Source organism: Loxodonta africana, chromosome 6 (assembly GCF_030014295.1).
Source record: "Loxodonta africana isolate mLoxAfr1 chromosome 6, mLoxAfr1.hap2, whole genome shotgun sequence".
Taxonomy (NCBI): Eukaryota; Metazoa; Chordata; class Mammalia; order Proboscidea; family Elephantidae; genus Loxodonta; species Loxodonta africana.
In genome coordinates this window covers 8,679,938-8,700,134 of record NC_087347.1, presented here as the reverse complement: position 1 = coordinate 8,700,134, position 20,197 = coordinate 8,679,938, and the positions used below count along the sequence as shown (strand labels likewise).

The 20,197-nt window shown below is 45.2% G+C and overlaps 1 protein-coding gene across 1 annotated transcript in view; it reads left to right on the top strand.

Annotated features, from left to right (window-relative positions):
• Positions 1–20,197, top strand: part of TRPM8 (transient receptor potential cation channel subfamily M member 8) — a 96,090-nt gene that overhangs the window by 52,415 nt on the left and 23,478 nt on the right. Inside the window, exons 15-20 of the mRNA XM_023557703.2 lie at positions 474–586; positions 989–1,205; positions 6,175–6,266; positions 7,792–7,933; positions 10,097–10,268; positions 13,011–13,188. Of these exons, the coding sequence (XP_023413471.2) occupies positions 474–586; positions 989–1,205; positions 6,175–6,266; positions 7,792–7,933; positions 10,097–10,268; positions 13,011–13,188 (914 nt within the window). The remainder of the gene's footprint in view (positions 1–473; positions 587–988; positions 1,206–6,174; positions 6,267–7,791; positions 7,934–10,096; positions 10,269–13,010; positions 13,189–20,197) is intronic.

The window sequence follows — 20,197 nt, the reverse complement described above, 5'->3', positions numbered from 1 at the left end:
TTTCATTGGCTAATTTTTGGAAGTAAATTGCCAGGCTTTTCTTCCTAGCCTGTCTTTGAAAGCTCTGCTGAAACCTGCCCACCATGGGTGACCCTGTTGGTATTTGAAATACTGGTAGTGTAGCATAGCTTCCAGCATCTCAACAACATGCAAGCCACCAAGTACAATACACCGATAGACAGGTAGTGAAAATAAGAATTAGAGTTGGTTAAAAATTCATAGCTTTCTTGACTCACACAACCTCTAATTTCACCTCTATTTTAAAGTTCATAGAAGTTAGAAAAGAACTGAAAACCAAACAGAATTTCCTTTTTCATCACAGCCCTTAGAATCCAGGTGACCAATATAAAAGAGTATATTCTGGTAGTTATGTATGTTTAAGGAGCGTGGGGGCTGGAAAGAAAGATTGCATACCATCCTGCATTTAATTGCATCCATAAAGATCTGTGTGATTGGTCTCTGTTTCCCTGTAGAATTTCCTTTCCAAGCAATGGTACGGAGAGATTTCCCGAGACACCAAGAACTGGAAGATTATCCTGTGTCTGTTTATTATACCTTTGGTCGGCTGTGGCTTTGTTTCATTTAGGTAGGAGCCAGGGCATGTGATCGTGTGTGTGAGTGTGTGCCTGTACACGCACACACATGTGTGTGCTCTTGTGGAAGTGATCGTAAGGCCTACAATTTATGACGTTCACACCAGCGCCTGCCCTTTTGATCTGGGGTCTTCTCAGGCTTTCCCTGGGTTTGATTTTGGACGGGTAGTGTGGGGTCATGTCTTCCATATCCCAAGAAGAATTTGGGTTTGTATATCTTAAAGTGCCAAAGGCTGAGTTTTGGCTGGTCAATCTTAGAGAACAATTTTGATCTCCTTCTCCAGCTGTTGTTCTCTCTTTATCTATGTTTGGAAGGGGGATGGGGCCATGCAGCGATGTGCTCTCCCATGGGATGTTCGTGACCGCTGTGATGAAGCTCTTATGTCTCCATCCAGGAAGAAGCCCGTTGACAAGCACAAGAAGCTCCTTTGGTACTACGTGGCATTCTTCACCTCTCCCTTTGTGGTCTTCTCCTGGAATGTGGTCTTCTATATCGCCTTCCTCCTGCTGTTTGCCTACGTGCTGCTCATGGATTTTCATTCGGTGCCGCATTCTCCCGAGCTGGTCCTCTACTCCCTGGTCTTTGTCCTGTTCTGTGATGAAATCCGGCAGGTAAGACAGCAAAGCCAGGAGCCTCCTCGCCACCTCTGTCAGGCTCCTCCTGGAACCAAGGAGGACTAGAAGTTGCTTCTGAAGTTCAAAGATCATTATTTTCCCAAAAATAATGTTCTTCTAAGACTGTGTCTGCTAACCAAGAGGTTGGCAATTCAAATCCACCAGCCGCTCCTTGGAAACCCTATGGGACAGATCTGCTCTGTCCTAGAGGATCGCTGTAAGTTGGAATCAACAGCAACGGGTTTGGTTTGGTTTTTGGTTCGTCAGGTGGTAGTTGATGAACATTTAAGTCCAACGAGCACTTGAGAACTCTTAGCAATCCAGTGAGATTGCTCAGTACAAGCTCACTCCGCTCTCTAATTAATGCTAATCGGCAGAGATGAATCACCCAGAGGAGAGAGAGCTTGGGTTGCAAATGCCCGTCTATCAGCAGGGGTGGTTTGTGCTCCTGCCATTACTGGCGCCAGGGGAGGCAGCACGGTGCATGGCGGGAGAGCTGGGAGGACTTTCAGAGCCAAGAGCATCCTAATGGCCAGTTTGTCAGAGTGACAATGTTGGAAAGTCATGGAAGTCCCTGTGGAGTGTGGAGAGCTGGTGTGAATTATTCATTGTGCTTTGTTACGGTTTCTTGGGATCTGCATGTTTCGGCATCCTCTGCCCACCGTTGAGTCCCAACGTTAGCCTGGTCCTTGGCGAGTGCACGGTTAGTCATTGTTGAATAAATAAATGTCAATGGTGAAGGACACTGTCACCGTTGAACCACTGTCTTAGTCATCTAGTGCTGCTATATAAAGTCGATGGCTTTAACAAAGGGAAATTTATTTATTCACAGTAAAGCAGGCTAAAAGTCCAAATTCATGGTGTCAGCTCCAGGGGAATGCTTCCTTTGTTTGCTGGCCTTCTCATCAGTCTTCTCCTGGACTAGGAGCTTCTCCGCACAGGGACCCTGAGTCCAAAGGATGCGCTCTGCTCTCGGCACTGCTTTCTTGGTGGTATGAGGTCCCTGAACTCTCTGTTTGCTTCCCTTTCATTTTATCTCTTGTAAAATAAAAGGTGGTGCAGGCCACACCCTAAGGAAACTCCCTTTACATTGGATCAGAGATGTGACCTTAGTAAGGGTGTTACAATCTCACCCTAATCCTCTTTAGCGTAAAATTGCAATCACAAAATGTAGGACAATCGCACAATACTGGGAATCATGGCCCAGCCAAATTGATACACACATTTTTGGGGGGACATAATTCAATCTGTGACAACTGCTAAGAAGAGATTGTTCTAGAAAATCTTTCAGACGTAGTATGTGTTAACAAATTGGTGTTACTTCTGTTGGCTCTTCTGATCCCTAAATCAACAACGTGCCCACTCAGCAAGTATGTCCCAGGTACTTACAGTTTATGAGGCACTGTGCCAAGTGCCACAAGAGATTTAGAAGGGTGAAGAATGTCATTCTTGATCTTACAGTTGCTGCCAAGTATGCTGTTGATGTTAGTTGCCATCGAGGCAACTCCAACTCATGGCAACGCCATGTACAATGGGATGAAATACTGCCAAGTCCTGGGCCTTCTTCACAATTGTTGGTATCTTCGAGTCCTTTGTTGTGGTCACTGTGTATTTTGAGTGCCTTCCAACCCACGAGATTCATCTTCCAGCACTGCATCAGACAATATTATGTTGGCTCCATAGAGTTTTCATTGGCTAATTTCAGAAGTAGATTGCCAGGCCTTTCTTCCTACTCTGTCTTTGTCTGGAAGCTGCACTGAAACCAGTCCACCATGGACCCTGCTGGTATTTGGCATACTGGTAGCATAGCTTCCAGCATCATAGCAACACACAAACCACCACAGTACGATACACTGACAAACAGGTGATGGACTGCCTAGTATAGGAATCTTAAATTGTTTTAAACTACTGTGTCAACTCTGATAGCCTTTTTTGTGGCTTCCAGGAGTCTTGGGTTGAGAAAGACTCTGAGGATCTGTCTGTTCTCAGCAGGAGTGTCTTGATCAATTAGTGATGTCTGCCATGGGTAGGTGGGGTGGAAGGAGACCTGGCAACAGTGTCCTGTATCTGCCTTTCCTTGCGCAGTAGGTTGGAGGAGATGGGGTGAAGAGAGAGGAAGAATAAGATAAATTACACTGTTGGTGTTGAACGAGGCAAAATGATCAGGATGGAGGTGAGCTGAGTGAGTCCAGCATTTATCAGGAGGTTAGCCCAGAAGATTTGCAACAGTAAAATTTAAAGTCTGTTAAGCTACAAACATCCCCATGCAAATTAGTGTGTACATTTAACTGCTAAGTTGTCTATCAGGGTCGTGCAGAAAAGAGACAGGTACATTTTGCTTGGAGAAGGGCCTTGGGCAGGTGTAACGTGAGCCGTTGCTCAGGAAGGGCAGAGCAGGTGCACTGAATAGGAGGAGACTGTAGGCATGTAGGGAAGGAACCTCAAGGAAGGGAAACGGGCTACAGAGATGCCTGGATAAGGTCACACACTTCACCGTTGTTCCTGGAGTCTCTCAGGAAGAAGCAGTGCCCGCAGGGTCTGGCTGACCCCAGCTCTTCTGTCTACTTTCATAATGGGTGAAGTTTGATGTGGAGGGGAATAGTTAGAACATAGAACTTTGTCCAGTACGTGTTTGGTCTCTTCCTTTAAAAAAAAAATATTTTTGAATGGGCCAGTTTTAATTCAGTGCTACAGTGTGTTAAGACAACGGTGTAGGAAGAGCCCTATACCCAGGGCTAGAGGCTTGGGTTGAAGTCTTGTTTAGTCATTTCAGGTCTTTGCCAGCTGTTGTAGTCATCTAGTGCCGTTGTAACAGAAATACCACAAGTGGATAGCTTTAACAAAGAGAAATTCATTCTCTCACAGTCTAGGAGGCTAGAAGTCCAAATCCAGGGCACCAGCTCTAGGGAAAGGCTTTCTTTCTGTGTCGGCTGTGGGGGAAGGTCTTTGTCATCAGTCTTCCCCTGATCTGGGAGCTTCTCAGTGCAGGAGCCCCATGTCCAAAGGATGCGCTCTGCTCCCAGCTCTTCTTTTTGGTGGTAGGAGTCTCAAAAGAGACTGACTCAAGGTACAACTTAAACCTGTAGATTGTGTCTTGTGTCATTAACATAACTGCCTCTAATCTTGCCTCATTAATGTTATAAACCCAGACCCAGTGGTTAGGATTTACAACACATAGGATAATGACATCAGATCACAAAATGGAGGACAAGCATACAATACTGGGAATCATGGCCTAGCTAAGTTGATACACATTTTGGGGGGACACAATTCAATCCATAGCACCAGCCTTAGAGCTCTGACCTGTGGTGTATGAGAGAGCCTGTAGAAGCTGTGAAGATTCTTGTTGTTAAAGCAACCTGACACTAGGGGTCACTGCTTCTCTTCTTGTCTGCAGTCTCCTGCCTTCAAAATCCTAGAGTCGATGGGTTTCCTATGAGAAACAGTTCTGCTGGCCGGGTTAACATCTTCCTAGGTCCGCTTGCCTAGGTTCAGCATGATGTGTTAATTTGGAAGTTTTAACAGGGGCAGTTGACAAATGCCAGTATGGCCAGTAAATAACTTTTCATTCTATTATACGGATATTGCTGGTGTTTATTTACAATGGGTAAAGTTGATAAAGTAGAGGGTCCGCGAAAGAGAGGAAGACCCTCAACCAGATGGATTGACGCAGTGGCAGCAATTGATAGGCTCAAACACAGCAATGACTGTGAGCATGGCCCAGGACTGGCAGTGTTTCGTTCTGCTGTGCCTGGGGTCGCTATGAGTCAGAACCGACTCCAGGGCACCTAACAACAACAACCAGCTCCACCATGCTTCATGGAGAGCACCAGTCAACCTTAAAGCCCCTTGGATCCCCAATACCTGAAGATATAAAACATGGCCCCAGTGTTTTCTGAGTAAATCCTCTCTCTGGCATTCCACTGAGAAAGCCACTTGCCATCAGATTGATTCCCACTCATGGTGACCCATGTATTGTCAGCAGACCTGCTCTCCTTAGGGTTTTCTAGATCACCAGGCCTTTCTTCTGCAGTGCCTTTGGGTGGATTTGAACTGCCAACCTTTAGAGTTGTAGTTAAGCACTTAACTGACTGTGCTACCTAGGGACTCCCACCTTGAGAGAAGAGATTTTTTGTTTTTTAAATGTTGTCTCACTGCAATGATGTCTCAGAGCCCCAGGTTTGATCTCCCCTTTTGCTGGCTGGACTTTTGAAAACTGCCAGACAGAGGCGGAGCCGGGTGGTGCAGTGTTTCAGAGCTTGGCTGCTAACCAGAAGGTAAGCTGTTCGAACCCACCAGCTGCTCCTCGAACACCCTATGGGGCAGTTCTACTCTGTCCTATAGGGTCGCTATGAGTCAGAATCTACCAGACGGCAACTGATTTGGTTTTTTTTTTTTTTTTTTGGTATGGGGTTTGAAAAAGGAGCCCTGGTGGTTCAGATAGTTAAGCACGGGTTTCTAACCTAACGGTTGGCCGTTCAAACCCACTCAGTGGCTCCCAGCAATCTGCTTCTGTAAAGATTACCTGTTGCTGTCGAGTCGATTCCGACTCCTAGTGACCCTACAGGACAGAGTAGAACTGTCCCACAGGGTTTCCAGGGCTATAAATCTTTACTAAAACAGTCTGCCACATCTTTCTTCCATGGAGCAGCTGGTGCTTCGAACTGCCAACCTTTTGGTTAGCAGCCAACCATTTAACCATTATGCCACCGGGGCTGCTTCCTATAACCTGTAAAGGCTGCAGCCTACGAAACACTTGGGGCAGTTCTACCCTGTCATATAGGGTTGCCAATTGCCCCGGAGTAGCCTGGGGCAGGTGGTAGAACTTCCTTAGCTATGGAAGAATAAAGAAAGGAATCATTAGCTGAGAAGAACCTGAGAAAAAACCAATGAACTCTGAAAATCTGGGGGCAGTTGATGTTTCCAGGCTGCTGATGGCGTCCCTCTGTGCCTCCTCTCTCTTCAGTGGTACATGAACGGGGTGAACTACTTTACTGACCTGTGGAACGTGATGGACACACTCGGGCTTTTTTATTTCATAGCAGGGATTGCATTTCGGTAAGCCGTTCTCACCACCTTTCCCAATTTCAGGTTTTATGGGATTCTCTGGGGTGCAAAGGGGATGAAAAGATCTTTGGAGGTTTCAAGCCAAGAGGAGCCAAATTTTCCTCAGTGGAGCTTATTACAAAAGGCCGTTGTCTCCGCCTCTTAGAGACATAGCTTCATTGCCAAAAAGCTGTGACCTCCACTCTTCGCGGTGACCTGTAACTGAAGAGGGACTCTTTGATGTTTTTCTCTTTGCTCCTGTAGAATTTTGGGAGAGAGAAGTAGAAATCGAGGGGGTGGGGGATGGTGAGGGTGTTAAATATTGCAGAGTTTGTTGTTTCATTTTGGGTCCAGATAATCTTCTAAAGGAGTCCCTGGGTGGTACAAATGGTTCAGCACTTGATTACTGACTGAAAAGATGGCAGTTCGAATCCACCCAGGGATGCCTTGGAAGAAGGTCTGGTAACCCACTTCCGAAAAATCACCCATTGAAAACCCTATGGAGTACAGTTGGACTCTGACACACGGGGGGTCGCCATGAGTCAGAATTGACTCCATGGCGACTGGTTTAATCTTCTAAAGTGCACTTAACTTAAACTCGAATGCTGATCGTGGCACCTGCATATGGTTCTCAATCCCAGGGCCAGAGCGTGTGGTGAGAAACAGCAATCCAGAGTTACCAAGGAAGGCAGGAAGTGAAGTACAGTTCATGTGATAGAGAAATTGGGGATCAGCTGCCCCACCAATCCATGTCCCCCATCACCCATGGCTTCACCCTTCCAGGCCCTCGCTGGCTGGGTTCCCCAAATAGCTTTAAGTTAAAACCAGCAGTTATAGTTGAGCAGCACACGTGGACTCACTTTGCAGAGAAGTCTAAGTATTAATGTTTACGCTCATGTGGAATGAGAGAGCTGGCAATGAGTGCTCACCCTACAATTTGAAAGGGGTAAAGAGCCCAATTTCCTCCTCAAATAACCTCCCAGTGTGCTTGGGTTAATGATCCTGGCATTTGAATCACAGTTGGTTTGACAGGATTTCTAGAACATTCCAGTTAGACAGCACATATGGCTATTCCATTAACACATTGGCAAGTGGTTAGCCAATCAAATGATCTGGTGCGAAATAGAGACGTTTCATTAGAGGAAATCTGATGGGGGGTCAAGTCCAGAGTGGTCGGGCTGGGTTGGGGATTGGGATCGTTTTACACTCTGCAAGCCAGGGAATGTAGCAGTAGTAGGATTGGGTTCTTACAGTAGGTATTTGAGGGTGAAGGCCTAAAGAGGTGTGAACCTCTGAAAGCTTTGCTTGTGTAGTAGAGCCTTTAATGCCCTTTCCCTTACTTGAGTTCACGAGGGCAGGCGACCATGGCCTTTCGTCTTTAGTGGCTGACGGCAGGCTGGTGTCCCCTGTCTGCTTCTCATTCACTTTCAGTCCCCCAGCTCTCGGCTCTTTTGTTGTTGTCTGGTTCTTTTTAAAAAACAAAACTTTGAAATGTTTTGTCAAAATCTCACACATTCTGTTCCCCTTCTTCCTGTAGGCTCCACCCAACTAATAAAAGCTCTTTGTATTCTGGACGAGTCATTTTTTGCCTGGATTACATTATATTCACCCTAAGATTGATCCATATCTTCACTGTAAGCAGAAACTTAGGACCCAAGATTATCATGTTGCAGAGGATGGTAAGACTCAAGAATACTTGCAGATGTCGTGTTTCGTGCTGTACTTTGTTGTTGTTGTTGTCAGGTGCTGTCAAGTCAGTTCCAACTCATAGCGACCCTATGCACAGCAGAACGAAACACTGCCCGGTCCTGTGCCATCCTTACAGTCCTTGTCATGCTTGAGCCCATTGTTGCAGCCACTGTGTCAGTCCATCTTGTTGAGGGTCTTCCTCTTTTCCGCTGACCCTCTACTTTACCAAACATGATGTCCTTCTCCAGGGACTGGGCCCTCTGTGCTAGACTTAGAGTTCTTTTAATTGCTGACTTGAGGATTTTTGTTCAAAGAGCAACTATTGCATTTCACGATCAATAAGGCCTGCTTGCTTTGGTGTTCGCAGCAGAGGCCTCTGGCTGGTTAAAATTTGACAAACGGTGGCTGAGGAGTAAACAGTGGGATTTGGTAAATTGCTCACAAATAACTTCGATCCCTTATATTTATTTAGATTTTATGCTTTACACAGTGCTTTCGTTTTGAGTCTTCACGATTCATTCTCCTTTGAGCCTTAACAATTCACTAAGAACATAGGCAGGGCAGGGCCTCTCATACTCATTTTAAAGATGTGGACACTTGAGTCCAAGGAGGTTGATTTGTCTAGAGACATGTCGTGAGTTAGAAGCACAGCTAGGATTGGAACCTCCATCATGTAACTGTGTAATAATAGATATAGGAAAAAGACTAATGGACCTGCTTTGGCCCTGGTGGCACAGCAGTTAAGTGCTCAGCTGCTAACCCAAATATTGGCTGTTTGAACCCACCCAGTGATTTTGCGGAAGAAAGACCTGGTGATCTGCTCCCGTAAAGATTACAGTCTAGAAAACCCGATGGGGGCAGTTTTACTTTGTCACATTGGGTCACTGTGAGTTGAAAATCCACTCAACAAGGCCTAATAACAACAACAATAATCAAAATGTATAACTAAAAGGAAGCCTTGGGGGCACAGTAGTTAAGAGCTATGGCTGCTAACCAAAAGGTCGGTAGTTTGAATTCATGAGCCGCTCCTTGGAAACCCAATGGGGCTGTCCTTTAGGATTGCTGTGAGTCGGAATCGACTTGACCGCAATGGGTTTGTTTTATTTTTCTGGTATAACCAAAAGAGAAAGAAGTGTTGACGGTGTTGCTCTCCTGAACTTGTTTTCCAGATGATCCCAGCCTCTGTGTTTTTGTCTTTAAATCAGATGGGTGTTTGGATGAGCCCATCTGGAGGTTGAGGTTTAACTCAAAGCATATCTGAGGCATCGACTCACCATGAAGTCATGCTGTGTGTGCAAAAGAATGGAAAAAAGTTAAACTGTTCATTCTTGTCTAATAAAGACAGCTTTTCTTTTCCTAAAAAAAGAAAAAAAAAATCAAAGGAAGGTGAGCACCATGGGGTGCCGTGAAAGAGGTACTCCTAAAGCTGCATCCCTCCTTTGCCCTTGACCTGGTGTCTGCCTCTCACACAGAAGTGCTGCTGGACTTGTTTGGGGACGAGTAAGCAAAAATGCATCAATCACTTTTATTCTGGAAAATAGATGTTCACAAGGCCCAAAGGTGGTGATAACCATTTTGTTCGTATTGCACTCTAAGTGAAAGTTTCTCGTACAAAAATTTATACACACATTGTTATGTGACCCTAGTTGCTCTGTAATGTGACAGAACACTCCTCCCTTCCACCCCAGATTTCCCATGTCCATTCAACCAGCTCCTGTCCCTTTTGCCTTCTCATCTTGCCTCCGGTCAGGAGCTGCCCGTTTAGTCTCATGTGTCTACTTGAACTAAGAAGCACACTCTTCACGAGTGTCATTTTATGTCTTATAGTTCAGTCTAATCTTTGTCTGAAGCGTTGGCTTCTGGAATGGTTTGAGTTCTGGGTTAACAGAGAGTTCGAGGGCCATGTCTTCCTCCAGGGCTCCTCCAGTCCCAGTCAGGCCATTAAGTCTGTTTTTTTTTACTGGAATTTGAGTTCTGCACCTCACTTTTCTTGAAGATTTTTTTTTTTTTAATGAGCGAGTGAACGCCGAGTGGAGTCCTTCTCCCAGCCCTGGAGGCCTCTGCCCTTGCCCAGGGTCAGCTGAGGGTGGCCGGGCTGAGTGGACGAGCCAAGCAGGGCACAGTCCTGACTCGTTCTGGTGTCTCCCCGACAGCTGATCGACGTGTTCTTTTTCCTGTTCCTCTTTGCTGTGTGGATGGTAGCCTTCGGCGTGGCCAGGCAGGGCATCCTGAGGCAGAATGAGCACCGCTGGAAGTGGATCTTCCGCTCGGTCATCTACGAGCCCTACCTGGCCATGTTCGGCCAGGTGCCCAGCGATGTGGACGGTAAGCGGGCTTGGCTCAGGCGGGAACCAATCAGGGAGGAGGCAGTTGGGGCCCCCAGTCTGATCATGTCTTTAGAAGCACACAGTGGAAACCAGGCCCAATACCATGGCCTGAACACTAGACCCTCAATGCCTTTTCTTTGCTCCTGAGCAGGATCTTAACTGGGCCTTGCAGACTGGTCCCAGACTTTCAGCCTGCGGTTTTTAAACCTTTTAAAGGTAGTGCTTCTCATATTTCCAGTAGCAACACGGCAAGTTTGGAAACAAGGGCTGTAAATTGTTTCCTCCTAACAGGGTGGAGCCCTGGTGGCACAGTGGTTAAGTGCTCAGCTGGATGCTGCACCAGTCACTTTACGTAGGTGAATACATTTAGTCCTTGGCTTAGTCTCCTGGTGCCACTGTAACAGAGATACCACACGTGGGTGACTTTCAAGAACAGAAATTAATTTTCTCATGGTTCAAAAAAAAAAAAAGGGTTTCTCTCCGATTCCTTCTGAGGGCCTTTCTTTTAGGTTCTAGTGTCTGCTGGTGATCCTTGGTGCTCCCTGGAGTCTGTCTCCCCCCTGTTTGTTCCTGCCTTTGTGTCTTTTCTGCTGTTTTCATAGTTCAGAAGTGGTTAGGTTTAGGACCCACCCTACACTGGTGTGACCTCATTAACATAACAAAGAAAACCCATTCCCAAAAGGGATTGCATCCACAGGGATGGGGTTAGGATTTCAACACGTATTTTGGGGGGCCACAGTTCATTCCCTAAGAGTCCTCATGACAGGTCAGGAGTTAGTCCTATATGGAGACAGCACACAGTGATCTAAAGAGCTAGTTAGTGGCAGGCAGGGTTCAAATCCTGGTCAGCCTCTAATTTTCTACAAGCCCTGGGAAGCAGCTAGAACTTTCTGTCAGTTCTATTACAGATAAAACCAGGATAGCTCTGTCTCCTCTGTAGGGAATCCCACTGATGGTCACGTCTGTCTCACACAGTCAGTTGAGGATCTAGCCCAGAGCTCCACTCAAGAACTAGACGTTTATACCCCAGCGTTCTCTGCCAAGATCTCTCAGGCGTTTATACCCTAGTCTTCTCCACTGAGATCTCTCACAGTCAACGCATCCAAATGGAAGCTCTTGGCTTTCGCTCCTAAACTCAGACTTCCTCCAAGGCTCCCTGTTTTAGAGTCTGTTGTCACTGATCTTAAATTGTGTAAATCCAAAGCCTCAATGTCCACCTTGATATTGACCTTGATACCTCCTGTTATTTCACCTCCCAGTTCCAATCCATCAGCTACTTTTGTGCATTTATCACCTAAATATATTTGAAACCCAATCACTGTTTATCACCCCCCACTGCCACTGCCCCAGGCCATCCTTATCACCCGCCTGCCTGACTGTTAGTTCACAATGTCCTCATGTCCCCTCTGGCTCCTTCTGTCTATGCTGCAGCCAGACAGGCCCTTGAATAAAGAGAAGCTGATTTGCCATTCCTCTGCTCAGAATAGTCTGATGGCTTCCTGTTGTTTTTAGAATAAAGACAAAAAAAAAAAAAAATGAGCACGTCTGGCCATTACATGTGTATAGTCTCATTCCTATAGGCATTTCCAAACCCCTCCAGCCCCAGGGCCTTTGCACATTCAGTCCCCTCTACTGGAAGCTGGGTGGGATGCCCCAGCTTTTGTCCACGGAACACCCTGTGCATGTCCTTCTTAACACTGCTTAGGGTCTGAAATTTTATACTTGTGTGGCTGAGTATCTGCCTACCCCGAGAGGCTGGATGCTGCCCAAGGCCAAGTACCATGCCTGCTGTCTTAGTTTCCTAGTACTGCTTTAACAGGAATACCACAAATAAAAAAACCCAAACCAGGTGCTGTGAGCTCATAGCAACCCTGTGGGACAGAGTAGAATGGCCCCACAGAGTTTCCAAGCCTGTAATCTCTATGAAGCAGACTATCACATCTTTCTCCCACAGAGTAGCTGGTGAGTTTGAACCACTGGCCTTTCAGTTAGCAGCTGAGTACTTAACCACTGCACCATCAGGGCTCCTTAATACCGCAAATAGCTTTAAAGAACAGAAATTTATTTTCTCAGTTTAGAAGTCTGAACTCTGGGCATGGGCTCCGGGGGAAGGCTCTCTCTCTGTTGGCCCTGGGGGAAGATCCTTGCTCTTTCAGCTTCTATAGCCCCCAGTTCCTCTGTTCCTTGGTGATCTTCACGTTCGTCTGTCTTCCCCATTTGTGCTCACTTCTGTGTCTAATCTGCTCTTTATTACTCAGGAGTGACATGGCCTCATTAACATGACAAAGAAAATCCTATTTCCAAACAGGATCCCATCCACAGGTATAGGGGTCAGGATTCCAGTGCATATTTTGGGGGCGGGGGACATGATGCAATCTATAACACCTGTATTGCTTTTTTATCCCCAGGTACAGTGAAGTCCCTGGCTCAGAGTAGCTGCCAAAAACCAAAATCCTGTTGCCATCTAGTTGATTCTGACTCATAGTGACCCTATAGGACAAAGTAGAACTGCTCCATGGATTTCCAAGGAGCCGCTGGTAGATTTGAACTGCCGACCTTTTGGTTGGCAGCTGTAGCTCTTAACCACTACACCACTCAGGCTCCAATAAATGCCTACTAAGTGGGTGCAGGGGGATTCTAAGGACGGCGTTAGAAGATCATTGTCTTCTAGAACTGGAGAATGCAGTGGCACTCACCCCTCCCTAGGGCCTCATGTTGCCTTTGGGTCTCTCCACCCCAGGCACCACGTACGACTTTGCCCACTGCACCTTCACCGGGAATGAGTCCAAGCCGCTGTGCGTGGAACTGGACGAACACAGCCTGCCCCGCTTCCCCGAGTGGATCACCATCCCCCTGGTGTGCATCTACATGCTCTCCACCAACATCCTGCTGGTCAACCTCCTGGTTGCCATGTTTGGGTACGTGCTTGGCCACTCACTCACTCCACCGCTGCTCCCCGAAGGGCCACCTGCGTCGGGGTCTGTGCCAGGCAGGGCACATGGCATCAAAGGTCCCATCGTTGAGGGGCTTGTATCCGATTGGAATCAGTCTCCAGTGGTAGTCTTTAGGGGATTGGCAGTTTGGAGGGGATGGAGGCCTGCTGGGGACTATATTAAAAATACAGTGTGTCTCTATAAGCTGTGCCTACAAGCTGTGTCAATGTCAAGCTTATAGGCAAACTTAGAGTAACAAACTGTAGTAAATTTGGACTCTGTATATTTAGCGCCTGTATGAGCTTCCCGGGGCTGTTTTAACAAGGTTACCACCAACTGGGAGGCTTAACACAGCAGAAACATATTATGTCACAGTTGTGGAGGTTACAAGTCCTCAATTCAGGTGTCAGCAGGGCCATGCTCTCTATGAAGGACCTAGGAGAGGAGGATGCTTCCTGGTGGCTCCCTAGCTTCTGGGGGTTCCTGGCAACCCCTGGAGTTCCTGAACTGGCAGACGTGTCACTGCAGTCTCTCTTACTCTCTTCCCTGTGTGTCTCTCTGTCTGAGCCTCGTCTCCTCTTTTTTATAAGGACACCCTCATATAGGGCTAGGACCCACCCTGCTCCAGAATGACCTCATGGTAGCTTAACTGATTTCATCTGCACAGACCCCATTTCCAAACAAGGTCACGTTCACAGGTACCGGGATTAGGACTTCAGCATATCTTTTGGTGGGACATGGTTCAGCAACCTCCCCGTAGTGCTGTGATTTGGGCAGGAAGGTGAATGGCTGCCATTCTGCTCAGCTCCAAGGCCACTTACTTTTTATGGGACTCCCTGGCATGGTGTAGGCTTTAAAGCGATCGATTTTAGTTAGTTGCCGCTTTTATAATTCCAATTTAAATACAATTAAAAAGAGCAGAGTCAGGCGAGTGACTCTTCTTTTGGGCTCATGTCTAATGAGGTTGTGGGAGAATAAGAAGGTGATTTAAAGATAGTTTTTACGGGCTTCGGCGGTTCTCCTTCCTCATTGGGAACGTGATGTTTTTCATTTCCCTTCATCTTCCCTCTGAGAGTTTCCAGGTGTTCCTCATGGTAGTTTATACGGTAGTTTTGTATTGTCCCTTTAAGGTAGATAACTATTTTAAGCTCATGAATCCTGGCACAGACAGACAGAAATGCAATTTACAAAGAAATATGCAAATTGAAGAAGTTGTTAAACCTTAGAGTGGAAGAGAATTGCTGTCTTAGTTACCCAGTGCTGCTGTAACAGAAATACCACAAGTGGGTGGCTTTAACAAACAGAAGTTTACTCTCTCATAGTTTAGTAGACTAGAAGTCCGAATGCAGGGTGTCAGCTCTAGGGAAAGGCCCTTGTCTCTTTTCAGCTTCTGTTCTTTGGTTCCTTGGCGATCTTTATGTGTCTTGGCATCTGGCTTCCCTCATCTCTGCTTGCTTACTTTCTTGCTCAATATGCTTTTACATCTCAAAAAAGGTTGACTTAAGACACACCGTACATGAATACTGCCTCATTAACATAACAAAGAAAACCCATTCCCAAATGGGATTGTAACCACTCTAAAAACAAGCAAAAAAAAAAAAAAAAACCTGTTGCCATCCAGTTGATTCTGACTCAAAACCACTCTAGGGGTTAGGATTTACAACATGTATTTTTGGGAAACACAATTCCATAACAACTGCTTAGCCAAACTCACAAATCCAGGAACTATGAAAGATAAGATAAACACAGTTGATTTCATAAATCAATTTTTAGCATGAACAATTCTTGAGATAACGTCAAAAGACAAATGATAGGCTGTGGAATATCTTTTCAGTGCATCTTTTGAGCAAAGACTTAGTTCTAATATAGAAGGAGCTCCTGCAGATTGACAAGAGAAATACAACCTGATTGACAAATTGGCAGAGGACATGGCCAATCTTCTGAGAGACAGGAAATGAAAACGACCAATAAATATATGAAAAGGTGCTCACGGATAGGAAACTTCAACTCTTACAAGAAAATGCTGCTTTTTAACCTGTCAGATGAACAAAAACTAAAAGGAGCCCTTGGTGTTGGCGGTGCTTTTGGGAATCAGACATTGCTACTCGGAATGGAAATTAGTACTAACTCTTTGGAAAATCATTTGAAAATAGATCTTAAAAGAAAAAATACATAGACCTTTGACCCAGATGTCACACTTCTGAGAAGCCCTGGTGACACAATAGTTAAAAACTCTGCTGCTAACCAAAATGTCGGCGGCTCAAACCCACCAGATACTCTGCGGGAGAAAGATGTGGCTTCTACAAAGATTACAGTGTTGGAAACCCTATGAGTCAGTTCTACTCTGTCCTACAGGGTCGTTATGAGTTGGAACCAACTCAACAGCAATGGGCTTTAATGGGTTATTGCAATTCTGGGAATCTGTCCTAAAGATATATATACAAAGAAATTTATCAGATTATTGCTGATGCCTCTCCATAGGGTAGTGGCCAAATAAATTGTGTTATATCTGTACTGTGGAACATTATGCAGTTCTTAAAAGGAAGAAAGTTAGATCAATAGCTATTGACTTGGAAAGATGGTATTTTGTTAAATGTAAAAAGGACATTCCCCTACACGTCTGTCAGTTTGTCGTCCTGTGGGGGCTTGCATGTTGCTGTGATGCTGGAAGCTATGCCACCGGTGTTCAGATACCAGCAGGGTCAGCCATGGAGGACAGGTTTCAGCTGAGCTTCCAGATAAAGACAGACTTGGAAGAAGGACCCGGCAGTCTCCTTCTGAAAAGAATTAGCCAGTGAAACCTTATGAATAGCAGGGAAACATTGCCTGATATAGTGCCAGAAGATGAGCCCCCCAGATTGGAAGGCACTCAAAAGATGACTGGAGAAGAGCAGCCTCCTCAAAGTAGAGTCAACCTTAATGACATGCATGGAGTCGAGCTTTCAGGACCTTCATTTGCTCATGTGGCACAACTCAAAATGAGAAGAAAGAACTACAAACATCCATCAATAATTGGAATGTGGAATGTATGAAGTATGAATCTAGGAAATTAGGAAATCATGAAAAATGAAATGGAACACATAAACATTGATATTCTAGGCATTGGTGAGCTGAAATAGACTGGTATTGTCCATTTTGAATCTGAAAACCATACGGTCTACTATGCTGGGAATGACATCTTGAAGAGGAATGGGGTTGCATTCATTGTCAAAAAGAACATTTCAAGGTCTATCCTGAAGTACAACACTGTCCGCGATAGAATAATATTCATACACGTACAAGGAAGACCAGTTAATACGACTATTATTCAAATTTATACACCAACCACTAAGACCAAAGATAAAGACCTTGAATATTTTTACCAGCTTCTGCAGTCTGAAATTTGATCGAACATGCAATCAGGATGCATTGATAATTACCGGTGATTGGAATGTAGAAGTTGGAAACAAAGAAGAAGGATCAGTAGTTGGAAAATATGGCCTTGGTGACAGAAATGATGCTGGAGATGGCATGATAGAACTTTACAAGACCAATGACTTCTTCATTGCAAATACCTTTGTTTTATCAGCATAAACGACGACTATACACATGGGCCTCACCAGATGGAATACACAGGAATCAAATTGACTGCATCTGTTGCAAGAGACAACGGAAAAGCTCAATATCATCAGTCAGAACAAGGCCAAGGGCCAATTATGGAACAGACCACCAGTTGCTCATATGCAAGTTCAAGCTGAAGTTGAAGAAAATTAGAACAAGTCCACGAGAGCCAAAGTATGACCTTGAGTATATCCCACCTGAATTTAGAGACCATCTCAAGAATAGATTTGATGCGTTGAACACTAATGACTGAAGACCAGATGAGTTGTGGAAAGACATCAGTGACATCGTATGTGAAGAAAGCAAGAGGTCATTGAAAAGACAGGAAAGAAAGAAAAGACCAAGATGGATGTCATAAAAGACTGAAAATTGTTCTCGAATGCCAAGCAGCTAAAACAAAAGGAAGAAATGAAGTAAAAGAACTGAACATAAGATTTCAAAGGGCAGCTCGAGAAGACAAGTATTATAATGACATGCGCAAAGACCTCGAGACAGAAAACCAAAAAGGAAGAACATGCTTGGCATTTCTCAAGCTGAAAGAACTGAAGAAAAAATTCAAGCCTTGAGTTGCAATAGTGAAGGATTCTATGGGAAATTACTAAACGACGCAGGAAGCATCAAAAGAAGATGGAAGAGATACACAGAGTCATTATACCAAACAGAATTGGTTGATGTTCAGCCGTTTCAAGAGGTGGCATATGATCAGGAACCAGTGGTACTGAAGGAAGAAGTCCAAGCTGCTCTGAAGGCCTTGGTGAAAAACAAGGCTCCAGGAATTGGTGGAATTTCAATTGAGATGTTTCAACAAACAGTTGCAGCACTGGAAGTGCTCACTTGTCTATGCCAAGAAATATGGAAGATGGGTACCTGGCCAACTGACTGGAAGAGATTCCTATTTATGCCTTTTCCCAGGAAAGGTGATCCAGCCAAATGAGGAAATTATTGAACAAAATCATTAATGTCACATGCAAGCAAAATTTTGCTGAAGATCATTTAAATGCGGCTGCAGCAGCGTATCAACAGGGAAGGGCCAGAAATTCAGGCCAGATTCAGAGAGGACGTGGAACCATGAAAATCATTGCTGATATCAGATGGATCCTGGCTGAAAGCAGAGAATACCAGAAGGATGTTTACCTGTGTTTTATTGGCTATGCAAAGGCATTCAACTGTGTGGATCATAACAAATTATGGGTAACATTGGGAAGAATGGGAATTCCAGAACACTTAATTGTGCTCATGAGGAACCTTGACATAGTTCATGAGGCAGTTGTTTGGACAGAACAAGGGGACGCTGTGTGGCTTAAAGTCAGAAAAAGTGTGCGTCAGGGTTGTATTGTTTCACCTTACCTATTCAATCTGTAAGCTGAGCAAATAATCCGAGAAGTTGGAGTATTTGAAGAAGAATGGGGCATCAGGATTGAAGGAAAACTCATTAATAGCCTGAGTTAGGCAGATGATACAACCCTGCTTGCCGAAAATGAAGAGGACTTGAAGCACTTACTGATGAAGATCAAAGACCACAGCCTTCGATATGGATTACACCTCAACATAAAGAAAACAAAAGTCCTCACAACTGGACCAATAAGCAACATCATGATAAATGGAGAAACGACTGAAGTTGCCAAGGATTTCATTTTACGTGGATCCACAACCAACACCCATGGTAGTAGCAGTCAAGAGAAATCAAAAGACACATTTGCATTTGGCAAATCTGCTGGGAAAGACCTCTTTAAAGTGTTGAGAAGTAAAGATGTCACCTTGGAGATGAAGGTGCACCTGACCCAAGCATAGTATTTTCAATCGCATCATATGAATGCGAAAGCTGGACAATGAATAAGGACGACTGAGAAAGAGCCGACCCCTTTGAATTGTGGTGTTGGTGAAGAGTATTGAATATACCGTGGACTGCCAAAGTAACAAACAAATCTGCCTCGGAAGGAGTACAACCAGAATGCTCCTTAGAAGCGATAAAGGCGAGACTGCATCTTATATACCTTGGACATGTTGTGAGGAGGGATCAGTCCCTGGAGAATGACATCATGCTTGGTAAAATAGAGGATCAGCAGAAAAGAGGAAGACCCTCCACAAGGTGGATTGACACTGTGGCTGCAAAAATGGGACTCAAGCATAACAACGATTTTGAGCAAGGTGCAGGAGCAGGCAGTGTTTCGTTCTGTGGTACATAGGGTGGCTATGAGCTGGAACTGACTGGATAGCACATAACAACAACAACAGTGAAAGGCGCATTGCAGACTAACGTCTGTGGTATAATCTTGTGCTGGTAAAAACAAAGAAGAATTAAAAAAAAAAGTACAAGTGTATCTACGTATATACATCTATCTTTTGTAAGATCATAGAGGAAGACGTAAAAAAAATTCAGCTGCAGTCGTGTTGATTTCCTGCTCATGGCGCCATCACGTGTGTCAGGGTAGACCCGTGCTCCGTAGGGCTTTCAGTGGCTGGTTCAGCAGTTGATCACCAGGCCTTTCTTCCAAGGCGCCTCTGAATGAATTTGAACCGCCAGCCTTTCAGTTAATAGGTGAGTACTTAAACATTTGCGCCATCCAGGAACTCCAAAAAAAAATCAAGTGCCTGTATATGTACATATATAAATACATCTTGTGTATTATCATGGACGAAGACATGGAAAGATACACACCAGGTAGTTGGTGTTGATTACTTCAGAGAGGTGAGAAGGTTCAGGAGGTGTGGAGATGTCAGACTCCACAGAGGATTTCACTCACTACGATGATCACTTATGACTTTTACTATTTAGAAAGGAAAGGCAATGGTCACATAGAGGCCTGGGGATTGGTTGAGGGGCACCTGCCTTGTCAGTTGGTTGACCAGCCCTTGGCCTCACTGTGAGCAGGGCTGGGTGGAGCAGCTCCTGTATCTCTCCATGTGCCCCTGAGAACCGGACACATCAGAGTGGCCATCTGGTCTACCCTCTACACTATGTTCAGAAGGATATTTCTAAAATGTCACCGTTCTGCTTAAAATTCTGGAAGGGTATCCAAGGTTCCCCATAGCTTTCAGGGTAAATTCCAGGCTGCTCTGCTTCCACACAAGGTCGTCTGTGTGAACACACTTCTGAGCTCCTCCCCCAATCTCTGTCCCAGGCAGGCATCCCATCTGTCTGCCCGTCCCTAAACAGGAGCTCTTTCGCAACTGATGGCTTTGCAAATGCGTGTGCCTCTGTCTGAATTGATTACCTGCTCCATCCCGACCTTCTCCCGTCTAATGCCTGCTCGTCCTTTAAACTGCAGCCCAGCTTCATCCTTTCCTAAAGGGGCCCTCACACTCACTCCCCATTTTGAGCAGAGACTCCCTGGGGCCCCAGGCACTCTCCTTTCACTTATTAACAGCTTCTTGCCTCCAAACAGTAAGCTCT